Source organism: Tachyglossus aculeatus, chromosome 6 (genome assembly GCF_015852505.1).
Source record: "Tachyglossus aculeatus isolate mTacAcu1 chromosome 6, mTacAcu1.pri, whole genome shotgun sequence".
In the NCBI taxonomy this organism is placed as follows: Eukaryota; Metazoa; Chordata; class Mammalia; order Monotremata; family Tachyglossidae; genus Tachyglossus; species Tachyglossus aculeatus.
In genome coordinates, this window is record NC_052071.1 from 44,667,494 (window position 1) to 44,680,806 (window position 13,313).

The 13,313-nt window shown below is 43.9% G+C and overlaps 1 protein-coding gene across 1 annotated transcript in view; it reads right to left on the reverse strand.

Annotated features, from left to right (window-relative positions):
* Window positions 1-2,667: 2,667 nt before the first annotated feature.
* The window catches only part of LOC119930032, a 31,273-nt gene continuing 20,627 nt past the window's right edge, over window positions 2,668-13,313 (reverse strand). The window contains exons 6-9 of the mRNA XM_038748448.1: window positions 8,912-9,024; window positions 7,405-7,494; window positions 5,531-5,653; window positions 2,668-3,789 (exon numbers count right to left, since the gene is read on the reverse strand). Coding sequence (XP_038604376.1) covers window positions 3,589-3,789; window positions 5,531-5,653; window positions 7,405-7,494; window positions 8,912-9,024 — 527 coding nt within the window. The 3' untranslated portion in view covers window positions 2,668-3,588. The remainder of the gene's footprint in view (window positions 3,790-5,530; window positions 5,654-7,404; window positions 7,495-8,911; window positions 9,025-13,313) is intronic.

Sequence of the window (13,313 nt, forward strand, 5' to 3'; positions counted from 1 at the left end):
GTCGATGTAAGATTTGTTGAAAGAAAATCAAATAACAACAGGAATAGATGATTTCCTTCGGAGAGAGAGCTAGGGTTAATTAATCAATTGCTAATACATTTATTGAGCACCTATTGTACACAGAACATTCGGGATGGTACAATTAAGAAGTATGGTCTCTACCCTCAAGGAGCCCCTCGGAGAGAGAGATAGGGTTAATTAATCAATTGCTAATGCATTTATTGAGCACCTATTGTACACAGAACATTTGGGATGGTACAACTGAGTAAGAAGTATGGTCTCTACCCTCAAGGAGCTTACAATCTAATGGGGATTATAACAGTTCCAAGCCATTCAACTATAGTTGGAGGGAAAAAATAAACAATGCTTCTCCTGCTGTAAGTAGAAAGGGTAAATTGATGAATAAATAAATCTATCAATGGTATTTATTGAGCCCTTACTGTGAGCAGAGCACTGTATTAAGCACTTGGGGGAATACAGTGCAACAGTGCACGTTCCCTGCCCATGACGAGCTTACAGTCTAGAGACGCACTTACAGTCTAAATAAGTGCAGGTTCATGCTATTAACTTGTCATGCCTTGAGGAGCAGTGTGGTCTAGTGGATACAACACAGGCCTGGAAGTCAAAAGGACCTGGGTTCTAGTTCTGGTTCTGCCACCCGTCTGCTGTATGAACTTGGGCAAATCGCTTTACTTCTCTGTGCCTCAGTAATTCAAGTGTAAAATGGGTATTAAGATTGTGAGCCCAGTGTGGGACAGGGACTGTGTCCAACCAAATTACCTCGTACCTACCCCAGTGCTTAGAACAGCATCTGATATGTAGTAAGCACTTAACAAATACCTTAGAAAAAAATCCTAAGCAAGAAATGCCTCCTGGAGAAGGTGGATTTTCAAGAGGGCTTTAAAGATGGGGAGAGTTAAAACCTGGGGGATGTGAAGGAGGAAAGTTCCAAGCAGGAGGAAGGATTGAGCAAAGCACTTGGAGTATGAAGCACAGAGAGTGAGAGGAGTGAGGACTGTGAGTATGAGGGGTGTAATGTGAGAAAAGAGATAAAAAGTAAGCAGGAGAGAGCTGAGAGAATGCCCAGGAGTTTCTCCTTGTTACAGAGAGAAATATGCAACTACGGAAGGGTTCTGAGCAGTGGAGAGACTTGTGCAGCGGCAGAATTAAGTATGGAGAGGGAATTTGTAGACAGGAAGATGAGTGAGGAAGCCCAGTCAGGATACGGCAAGCACCCGTATCACGGTGACGGCTGTTCCGACGGAGAGGAAGAAGCAGTGATATGTGGGGAAAACCGGCAAGCTTTAGAGACAGGCTGAATGTGTGAGTTGAAAGACAGCAGAGAGTTGAGATAACAGGGACAGAGAGAAGAGTAGTGGGGTTGGCAACTATCACTGGAAAGGGTGGCATTCCAGTGAGCAATTAGCTTGTTCAGATCTACAACAGAAACCGAACCGGGCAGTACGATATTCAGTCTCATAATATAGTAAAGGCAATTCCTTTATTCTCAGAAGGCAAGGTAAATTGCCTCTTCAGAAATGTCTCCCAAGGTTTCAGTGTTTCAGGCCATTAATATGAGTTGCCAAGTAGAGATTAGATTCTAACTCTTTTCTTTAATGGAGCATGGGATTATCTGAATATGAATTTTTCTTATGCTATCAGGGGGGACAAATTAAGCCCCCCACAGATTCACAGTGCCTGAAAAGTACCAGAGGCAGTGATATCTTTACATTCGTCAATTCCATCCCCAAAAATCCATTCTGAGGAAACAATAGCACCTGTGTGGTTGGCTAACTCAGGAGACAGGCCGGTCTGCAGCCGCGATTTGAGAAATGTCTGTCAGGGATCTCCCAGGGAGGGATAATTCAGGGCTCACTGGAAATGAAAAAGCTACAGCTGTATGTGGGTAGAAGGATGTGCCGTGAACCTTTGATCCAATTTTAGGAAGGACACTAACATTTTAGAAATCTAAATATTAAGCAAGGGTAGGCCCCTTTACTATAACACAGTATATAGATGGATCTCTCCAAACAGACCAGGGATGCAAATAGTTCCAGGGATTGAAGGTAAAATAAGGGTTCCAGCTCCTGGAAAGCACTTGAAGTGGTCTTATTGAGAGGAAAGGAAAAATTAAGAGTGAGAAAACAGACAACTTGTTAGAATCTAAATGATGTTTTGGATCAGTGGTAATTAGATAGTTTTTGAAAGAAAGGAAACATTTTTTATAAGTAGAAAGTATAGCTCAGTGCTGGAATTCATAGACAAGGCCAATAAATTTACGTGTAGAACAGAATCTGTAATGATAATAATAATTTTATGGTATTTGTTAAGTGTTTACTGTGTGCCCAGCAGTGTCCAAAAAGCTGGGGTAGATACAAGATAATCAAGTTGGACAGAGTCCCTTTCCCACCTGGGGCTCACAATCTTAATCCCCATTTTACAGATGAGGTCACTGAGGCACAGAGAAGTGAAATGACTCGCCCAAGGTCACACAGCAGACAAGTGGCAGAACCAGGATTAGAACCCAGGTCCTTTGGATGCCCAGGTCAGTGCTGTATCCTCTAGGCCATGCTGCTTCTACTGTGGTTTTACATGTAAAACTTTAAAAATGGTATAGTAGACTTTACAAAGAAACAAACAAAGGTAACCAAAATGACCAGGGTGATGAAGTTATTTTTGTAAAGCCTGCTGAAAACCAAAGACTCTGCAGTCAGGGAAGACGATAGTTGAGTGAAGACATGGTCGAAGTTTACAAAATAAGGGATGACTGGACAAGATAAACATGGAATTACTGTTCCCAGTATTCCACATCCAGCGGGAAGACTAATGTTGGCAGGTTCAAAGAAATGAAATAGGAATAGTTTAATCTTGGGAAAATTTTTTACAACAAAATGTGATGCAAGTAGAAAATAACAGCTGGTTCAAGAAAGGTTTATATAACTTAACGAGAAAAGTTCATAATGAGTTCCTGAAGGGAAAGCTATGGCTTGAGAGAAAAGTTAGTGATGCTAGATGGTACATCCATACGTATTAGGATGGATGTAAAAGTGGGAGACCATTACATGGTTCCTCTGAGACTCCTTCATTGCCACCGTGGGAGATAACATAGTGGGTTGGGAGGACCACACATCTAGCTCAGCCATGGCCTTTCTTATGTCCTTTTGCTTAGGAACCTCAAATTATGCCTGTGCCAGGGAGAAGATCGGCCAGGTCACAGTGAATAGGCCAGCCAGGGAAGACAAAACGGAGGGCACCAAGAGCAAACAAAGTCCTGCCATTTCATAAACTTTCAGTTTTATGCATTTCAATTTTCTTTTCAGTTTCTGAAGAGTCTCAGTCCCATGGACCTCTTCTAATAAATACATTTACACCTGACTAAACAAGAATACTTTTCTGACCAGTTGAAGAATAACAGGTGACATGTTGCAGAAGGAGAGGGAAGCAAAGACGATCGTTGTGAATCAGGGTTCCAGCTAGGTTTAAACCGGTGCTGGGCACAATTCATTTTCTCTTTTGAACAGTGGTTTCACTACCCACTTCTCCTCAGATGCTCCTACAACGACATGTCACCAAACGCCTTCTGCTTCTTCAGAGCCTCACATCTTCCTCTTCGTTGCCAAATCCTCCATTGGCATACGAAGCCTCGGCTAGGCTGTCTGAGCTGGCTGTGGGCTTTCCATTCGAAACGGCTCCCAGAGGCTGTTTTGAGGAATCTTTTTCCTCCTCGGAGACCGTGCTGATCTGACCCAGATTGTGGCTCCTTTGCACTCTCTCCAGGATCTGTAAGACCTAAAATGGATGAAAAGGCTTGTGAAGTTCTCTACTCTTGCTACTCTGATTTCTTTTTCTTTCACGGACCCACTCACCTAGTTCAGGTCTGTTGTTCTGATCTGATCTCTATTTCAATGAGGCCCAAAATAGTTTTCCTTGCCACTACTAGAAGCAGAAAGCAAGTCCTTTGGCTATTGAATCTAGGCTGCTGTATCCAAACTGACACTTAACAAGCTATTCTGCTGTCCAGTGGGACTAGAAAGCAGCGTGGACTAAATGTATTTGCCTCCGTATGGATTTTCATATCCTCCTCCTGCCCCCATTTGTTTTAAGGTAATAATAATACTGGTACATGTTAAGTGCTTACTATGTGCCAAGCACTGTTCTAAGCACTGGGGTAGAAGCAGCTTGGCTCAGTGGAAAGAGCACGGGTTTAGTAGTCAGAGGTCATGGGTTCAAACCCCAACTCCACCAATTATCAGCTGTGTGACTTTGGGCAAGTCACTTAACTACTCTGTGCCTCAGTTCCCTCATCTGTAAAATGGGGATTAAGACTGTGAGCCCCACGTGGGACAACCTGATCACCTTGTATCTACCCTAGTGCTTAGAACAGTGCTTTCCACATAGTAAGCGCTTAACAAATACCATTATTATTATCATTATTATTATCATTATTATTATCATTATTATTACAAGTTAACCAGATTGGACAAAGTCCCCGTCCCACACTGGGCTCACACTCTTAACCCCTGGGCAAGTCACTTAACTTCTCTATGTTTCAGTTATCTCATCTGTAAAATGGGGATTAAGACTGTGAGCCCCATGTGTGACAACCTGATCACCTTGTATCTACCCTAGTGCTTAGAACAGTGCTTGGCACATAGTAAGCACTTAACAAATACCATAATTATTGTTAACCCCCATTTTTTACAGTTGAGGTAACTGAGGCACAGAGAAGTTAAGTGTCTTGCCCAAGGTCACACAGCAGACAAGTGGTGGAGCCGGGATTAGAACCCATGACTTTCCAACTTCCAGGTTCGTGATCTAGGCACTGCACCATGGTCTCTTCCTATGACTGTTTGACTACTGTCTTGCCTAGAGGCAGAGGGATGGAGTAGATGATCTTCTGAGGAGCTCCCCAATCTTATAATTCTGTGTCCAGGATGCTCCTAGGATCCTAATCCGAACTGTTATCCTATTCCAGGGTAGGGAATGAGGGAGGATGGGTTTGATAAGCAGAGGTTAAAGCTAAAGAGGACTGAGGTCATGTCCAAGGTCAAAAGACTGAGCCCCCTCCTCATCCCCCCACCCTACCTCCTTCTCCTCCCCACAGCACCTGTATATATGTTTATACAGATTTATTACTCTATTTTACTTGTACATATTTACTATTCTATTTATTGTATTTTGTTAATATGTTTCGTTTTGTTGTCTGTCTCCCCTTCTAGACTGTGAGCCCACTGTTGGGTAGGAACCATCTCTATATGTTGCCGACTTGGACTTCCCAAGTGCTTAGTACGGTGCTCTGCACACAGTAAGCGCTTAATAAATACGATTGAATGAATGAATGAAAATGTGTGGCCCCTCAGTGAGGGAAAATGGAAAGAAAAAAACATTTGCCTGAGAGCCTGGTGTCCCAGATGAGTCAGTCTGGGGCAGAGGGTCTCATCAATTTAGCACCTGGTCATTACTCCTGCTCCACCCTGCTAGTAATCCAACCTTCATTCTATTAAGGAAGTGACAACTGAATCAATTTTACCTGAGATTTGGGAACAATGCCAACTCTGAAAAATCCTATGTTACCACTCTCGATCTTGGTGCAGTCCACAACAGTAGAAGCAATGTTCTCTGGAGATGGCCCGGCACAAAGGACCCCATCAACCTAAATGACCAAGGAACAGATGAAATTTTAGGGCTCAGTCTTACCTGCAATTAAGTAGGTCAGGTTTTCCTAATTTCCAACGGCCTCAGAAATAGAATTTAAGCTCATTAGAACTGTCACGTGTGTCCACATTTACTTCCTCTCCACTCTAAGCTCCGCAGAGGTTGATGAACTATTCATGCCCATGGCTGTGTTCTAGAAGAAGACCTGTTTTTTTGGTGTTGGACCTGTGAGGTGAGTGAATGTTAATATTTCACCTTTTCTTGGTAGGTGGCATCAGGTTTTTGTTTTTTGTTTTTTTACATGGCATAGGGTATTTCTAAATACCAATAAACCAACCTACTCGCTGTACCTAGATCTTGTCTGTCTCACTGCAGACCTCTCGCCCACATCTTCCTTCTGGCCCGAAACGCCCTCCCTCTTTACATCCAACAGACAATTAATGATCGCATTTATTAAGTGCTTACTATGTGCAAAGCACTGTTCTAAACGCTGGGGAGGTTACAAAGTGATCAGATTGTCCCACGGCAGGCTCACAGTCTTAATCCCCATTTGATGGATGAGGTAACTGAGGCACAGAGAAGTGAAGTGACTTGCCCAAAGTCACACAGCTGGCAATTGGCGGAGCTGGAATTTGACCTCTGATTCCGAAGCCCGTGCTCTTTCTACTGAGCCATGCTGCTTGGAGGCACATCTCCTCCAAGGGGCCTTCCCTGACTAAGTCTTCACTTCCTCTTCTCCCACTCCTTTCTGTGTTGCCTGATTTGCTCCCTTTTGATTATCTACCATGCTGTGGTGGATAGAGCACAGGTCTGGGAATCAGAAGGTCATGAGTTCTAATCCTAGCTCCACCACTTGTCTGCTGTGTGACCTCGGACAAATCACTTCACTTCTCTGTGCCTCAGTTACCTCATCTGTAAAATAGGGGTTGAGACTGTGAACATGATTAGCTTGTATCCACCCCAGTGCCTGGAACGTAATAGTAAGTGCTAAAATACCACAGTTATTATTAGTATTATTAAATCCACAATTTATCTATTTATATTACTGTCTGTTTCCCCCTCTAGACTGTGAGCTCATTGTGGGCAGGGAATGTATCTACAGAATCTGTTATTTTGTATTCTGCCAAGCACTTAGTACCATGCTCTGCACACATTCAATCAATACCATCGATTGATTGATATCATTGCCACACAACTATACCAACATTGGTGGGTAAGGGAATGGGGTTCTTTTAAAAACATAACAATTATAATTGTTAAGCATTTATTCTGTGCCAGGCACTGTACTGAACGCTGGGGTGGATACAAGCAAATTAGTTGGACAGAGTCCCTGTCCCACAGTCTCAATTCCCACATTACAGATGAGGTAATTGAGGGCCAGAGTAGTGAAATGACTTGCCCACGATCATACAGCAGACAAGTGGCAGAGGCAGTATTAGAACCCAGGTTCTTCTGGCTCCCAGGCCTGTGCTCTATCCATTAGACCACCTGCTTCTAAAGGATTTGGAAGACTTTCATTTCAGATCCCAGCAGTCCCAGGTCAGAAATGTGTAATTGAGCTACAGCTACATTGACTTCAAATAGGGGGTTTCACCCTTCATCCCAGAAAATGTAGCTGAAGGCATTTCAGACTCAGGATCCTGGGCTATTTCCACTCCAACATAAGGACCAATTAGGCACCGTTGATTCAATCGGATTTATCGAGCGCTTACTGTCTGCAAAGCATTGCATGAGGGCTCTGCATCTTACCTTGTCTCCCAGCTTAGCGTAGACCTGACTGTGGTGAGTGGTGTCTGCTTCTCCGGTAGGATTGGCTGAGGTGACCGCAATGGGCCCCACCTGGGATTGGAAAATACAGATCAATGGGGTGAACTCGACAAACTCTAGATGTTGCCAAAACTTGTACTTCCCAAGCGCTTAGTACAGTGCTCTGCACACAGTAAGTGCTCAATAAATACGATTGAATGAATGAATATGTATATATGTTTGTACATATTTATTACTCTATTTTACTTGTACATATTTATTCTATTAATTTTATTTGGTTTATATGTTTGTTTTGTTGTCTGTCTCGTCCTTCTACACTGTGAACCCGCTGTTGGGTAGGGACCGTCTCTAGATGTTGCCAAAACTTGTACTTCCCAAGCGCTTAGTACAGTGCTCTGCACACAGTAAGCGCTCAACAAATACGATTGAATGAATGAATGAATGAAGCAAACGGTCCCATTTCCTCACCTGTAAAATGGTATCAAATTGTGGTTCTTCCTCCCTCTGAGTATGAGAGGCTCGAGTGAGACAAGCACTGTAACCTGATTGTCTTGTATCTCGTCCCAATGCTCGGCATGTAGTAACACTCAATAAGTACCATCAGTCAGTGGTATTTATCGAGCACTTACTGTTTGCAAAGTACTGTACTAAGCACTTGGAGGAGTGCAATAGAGTAAGTAGACACAGCTCTTGCCCTCAAGGAATTTTCAATGTAGCAGGGAAGACAGACATTAAAATCAGCTACAGGCAAGGGAAATGACAGACTATAAGGATATTAATTTAAGGGCTTGTGGGGAGTAGGGTGAAGGGAAAACAACCCGGGTGTAAAGGTGACGTAGTAAGGAGGAAGATTATAGGCCGGAGGGCGGGGTTGGGAGATTAGTCAGAGAAGGCTTGCTGGAGGAGATATGATTTTAGTAGAGCTTTGAAGAGTAGGAGAGTGGTGGCCCATCAGGAATGACTTTGTTAATAATAATAATAATTATAATGATGGTATTTGTTAAGCACTTACTATGTGCCAATCACTGTTCTAAGTGCTGGGGGAGATATGAGGTAATCAGGTTGTCTCACTTGGGGCTCACAGTCTTAATCCCCATTTTACAGATGAGGTAACTGAGGCACAGAGAAGTTAAGTGGCTTGCCCAGGGTCACACAACAGACAATAATAATAATAATAATAATAATGGTATTTGTTAAGCGCTTACTATGTGCAAAGCACTGTTCTAAGCACTGGGGAGGTTACAAGGTGATCAGGTTGTCCCACGTGGGGCTCACAATTTTAACCCCATTTTACAGATGAGGTGACTGAGGCCCAGAGAAGTTAAGCGACTTGCCCAAAGTCACACAGCCGACAGTTGGCAGAGCCAGGATTAGAACCCACATCCTCTGACTCCCAAGCCCGGGCTCTTTCCACTAAGCCAAGCTCCTTCTCACATTACCATGACATCGTATATCATCACTATCAAGTAAGGAGTTCAGAAAAGCTTACCAGGTCGATGAGGTGAGTGGTGACTGAACAGTCGGGAATCCGGATAGCGATGCTCTGAGAAGTGCCGACATATCTAGCGGAGGTTTTCAGCCCCAAGTGGTCTACCCAATCCCCTGTGGGTGAAACAGCCACGGATCAGTCAGCCTCAGGAGGCAGATAGGGAACCTCCCCTTGCAGAGCCAATTCCAGAAGCCCTAGGAATTTCGGGGACAGTGGATATCTCAGTGGGGTGGTGACCTCACAGGTTATCATCGGTCAATAATAATAATAATAATAATAGCATTTATTAAGTGCTTACTATGTGCAAAGCACTGTTCTAAGTGCTGGGGGGATACAAGGTGACCAGGTTGTCCCACGTGGGGCTCACAGTCTTAATCCCCATTTTACAGATGAGGTAACTGAGGCCCAGAGAAGTGAAGTGACTTGCCCAAAGTCACACGGCTGACAAGTGGCGGAGCCAGGATTTGAACCCATGACTTCTGACTCCACAGTCTGGACTCTTTCCACTGAGCTTCTCAAATCGCTTCTCCCCCTCCCCATCCGCCCCGCCTTACCTCCTTCCCCTCCCCACAGCACCTGTATATATGTATATATGTTTGTACGTATTTATTACTCTATTTGTACGTGTTTATTCTATTTATTTTATTTTGTTAATGTTTTGTTCTCTGTCTCCCCCTTCTAGACTGTGAGCCCACTGTTGGGTAGGGACTGTCTCTATATGTTGCCAACTTGTACTTCCCAAGCGCTTAGTACAGTGCTCTGCACACAGTAAGCGCTCAATAAATATGATTGAATGAGTGAATCGCCCCTGAAAATGCCTGCAGCTGGTTCTGAGGGAAGGAATTGTGTCTTCTAATTACTGCTAGAAGTGCTTAGGTCTGTGCTCTGCACACTGCAGATGCTCAGTCAATCCTGCCGGTTGATCTGATCCTGGATTGTTCTAAGGAGTAAACGGCGAAGACGGTTTCCATCCTGACTGTGAGGGTCAAAGGGGAGGGGAGTTTGTTTTATTTTAAGCGAGTGATCAGCAGGCTTTAAAGAGGTAAAGGGACACAAAGAACCAGTTTGGGGTCTTTACATCCCCTGCTTTTAACTCTTTCAGTCCTACCCAGAAGCTCTTGGAAGGAACTAGAATGAACAAGGTTGTGATCGAAGCCCAGCAGAAATAATGACTTTGTCTCAACATCTGGAAAGCGTGGTGGTGGTGACTACAATAATTTCTTTGTTTTGATGCTACTGAGGCTAGTAGAAAACAGAAAAGCTGGCTAAGGACTTTTTACTCTCTCTGTATCTTTGAGGCTTGGGAACTGAGGGCCACCATATGGGCTGAATCCCTGGCCCACAGCAGAAAAATATATACCCCTTTAATATGCTTCTTCGAAAAGTGATGCCTTTATGCTTTAACCTTCAAACTTGAGCAGGGAGCAACATGGCCTAATGGAAAGAGCACAGGCCTGGGAGTCGGAGGCCCTGGGTTCTAATCCCTGCTCTATCACCTGTGGGCTGTATGATCTTGGGGAAGTCACTGAACTCCCCTCTGCCTTCGTTTCCTTATCTGTAAAATGGGGATTAAGCTCCATTCCCACCTACTTAGACTGTGAGCCCCATATGGAATAGGGATGGCGTTCAACCTGAATATCTTGAATGTCTGATATCTGAATGTCTGATATTCAGATATCTTTAAAGAGGTAAAGGGACACAAAGAACCAGTTTGGGGTCTTTACACCCCCTGCTCTTAACTCTTTCAGTCCTACCCAGAAGCTCTCGGAAGGAACTAGAATGAACAAGGTTGTGATTGAAGTCACAACCTTGAAGTTGAATGTCAAGATATCTGAATATCTTGAATGAATATCTTGCTTACAGTGCTTGGCACATAGTAAGCAATTAACAAATGCTGTAATTATTTTTATTGAGCTGCCCGTCATGGGGGGCTGGGACTGTATCCTCCTTCAGCCACATTCTGGTTCTTTGTGGCCCTGCCATGCCAACAGGCAATGATGAGCTATCTTTACACCAAAAGAACATTCCAAAGGAGCGTGTTTCCTAGAATCCCACTTTGAAAACACAACCTCCCTAGGAACTCTGGCAAAAAAGATGGTTCTCTTCTCATTGCCTCGTCGGAAACACCTCCCTGGGACCCATTACACAATTCCACGATGTTCCCAAACCCACTACTCATAAAGCCATATTTGCTGTCCTCTTCCTCCTTTCCCTTTCTGTGGGTTCTGTCGAGGGCCCGGAGAAGCAGCATGGCTCAGTGGAAAGAGCCCAGGCTTGGGAGTCGGAGGTCATGGGTTCTAATCCCGTCTCTGCCACTTGTCAGCTGTATGACTTTGGACAAGTCACCTAACTTCTCTGTGCCTCAGTTACCTCATATGTCAAATGGGGACTAAGACTGTGAGCCCCATGTTAGACAACCTGATCACCTTGTATCCCCTCCTCAGTGCTTAGAATAGTGCTTCGCACGTAGTAAGTGCTTAACAAATACCATCATTATTATTATTTTTATACCTTGAGATGAGCTTGGCTTTATTTTACAAGGAAGAAAATTGCAGCGAATCTCTCCGAAGCAAGTATTGTACTTTTGTTTGGCTTGGGTAATTAACTCTGTGTGACACTGGATACAAACAAGTATCCCATTTTTGGAAAAGGAAATCTAGTTCCCGATTAGCACTGCTTGACTGTACACAGGTTATAAGTCGATTGCTTTGTAACCCTCTAAAATGCAACTAGGGAAACCCATAATTACAGGGCGTAATTTACTCTGCTGTGCAGCCGTTATGCAAATGAACAAGAAAAATGACCCAGCATTCATGGTCTTGAAAACTAAAGAGTTGCTGTGGGGTTTTTTTTTAATTTCCTTTAGGAATACAAACTGCATGCCGTGGAAGTTTTCCATAAATTCTAGGCTCAAAAATAGCTCTCTTCCCTCACCTATGTTAATTAATGAAAGCTCTCTTCCCCATGTTGGAATATGTTATAACAGTGTTTCCTCAAGTTGTCAGGCCACATCTGCTGTTGAACATCTGGCATTTCAGAGGAGTTTCTTCCTCTAGGGTTCCATCTGGATAATGGAGACGATGGAAACTGGCTAAAGCCGTGCTATCGCTGACGTTTTCGGCTGTGCAGATTTGAAAGTGGGAAGGGAGTGGATGGGGAACTCACTGCCTGAGAAAGCAGTTACCAGACTGATGACCCACCCCCAAAGACAGATAAGCTATCACTCGGGAAAATTATCTTTTTAAGATCTCAGGGCTCTTTTTCAAACTGTTGCTAGAGGAGGCGGCAGGGTTGAGTGGAAAGAGCTCAGGACAGACTTGAGGATTTGTGTCCCAGCTCTGCTATTGATCTAATGGAGAAGCAGCATGGCCTAGCGGATAGAGCGGGGACCTAGGAGCCTGAAGGTCCTGAATTCTAGCCACTTGTCTGCTGTGTGACCGTGGGCAAGTCATTTAACTTCTCTGTGCCTCAGTTACCTCGTCTGTAAACTGGGGATTAAAACTGTGAGCCCCATGTGGGATATGGACTGTGTCCAAACTGATTAGCTTGTCCCTACCTCAGGGCTTAGAACAGTAACTAGTGCCTAGTAAGCGCTTTACAAATACAATTATTATTATTATAATGGGTGACTTTGGTCAAGTGTTTAACCTCTCTAGGCCTCAGGTTTCCTCATCTGTAAAATGGGGACAAGGACTGTGTCCAATCTCATAATAATAATGATGATGATATCTGTTAAGCATTGTATTTACTGAACGCTTACTGTGTGCAGAGCATTGAACTAAATAATAATAATAATAATAATGACATTTGTTAAGCGCTTACTATGTGCAAAGCACTGTTCTAAGCGCTGGGGGGGATGCAAGGTGATCAGGTTGTCCCTCGTGGGGCTTACAGTCTTCATCCCCATTTTACAGATGAGGGAACTGAGGCTCAGAGAAGTGAAGTGACTTGCCCAAGGTCACACAGCAGACATGCGGTGGAGTCGGGATTCGAACCCATGACCTCTGACTCCAAAGCCCGGGCTCTTTCCACTGAGCCAAGCCGCTTCTCTAAACAGACTAAACAGACACATCCCCTGCCCACAGTGAGTTTGCAGTCTAGAGGAGCTTACATACTGTGTGCCAAGCACTGCACTATTCAGTGGAGTAGATACAAGATAATCAGGTCAAACACAGTCTCTTTCCTACTAGGATTCACAGTCTAAGGAGTAGGGAAAACAGGGATTAGATTAGAATGGGATTAGAAGCGCTTAGTACAGTGCTCTGCACACAATAAGCGCTCAATAAATACGATTGATTGATTGATTCCCAGTCCCCAGGTCTTTTCGTATGCCATACTGCTTTTCCTAAGTGTGAATCTCACCTAATGTTGAGCACTGAGTAAACACTTACAAAATACCATC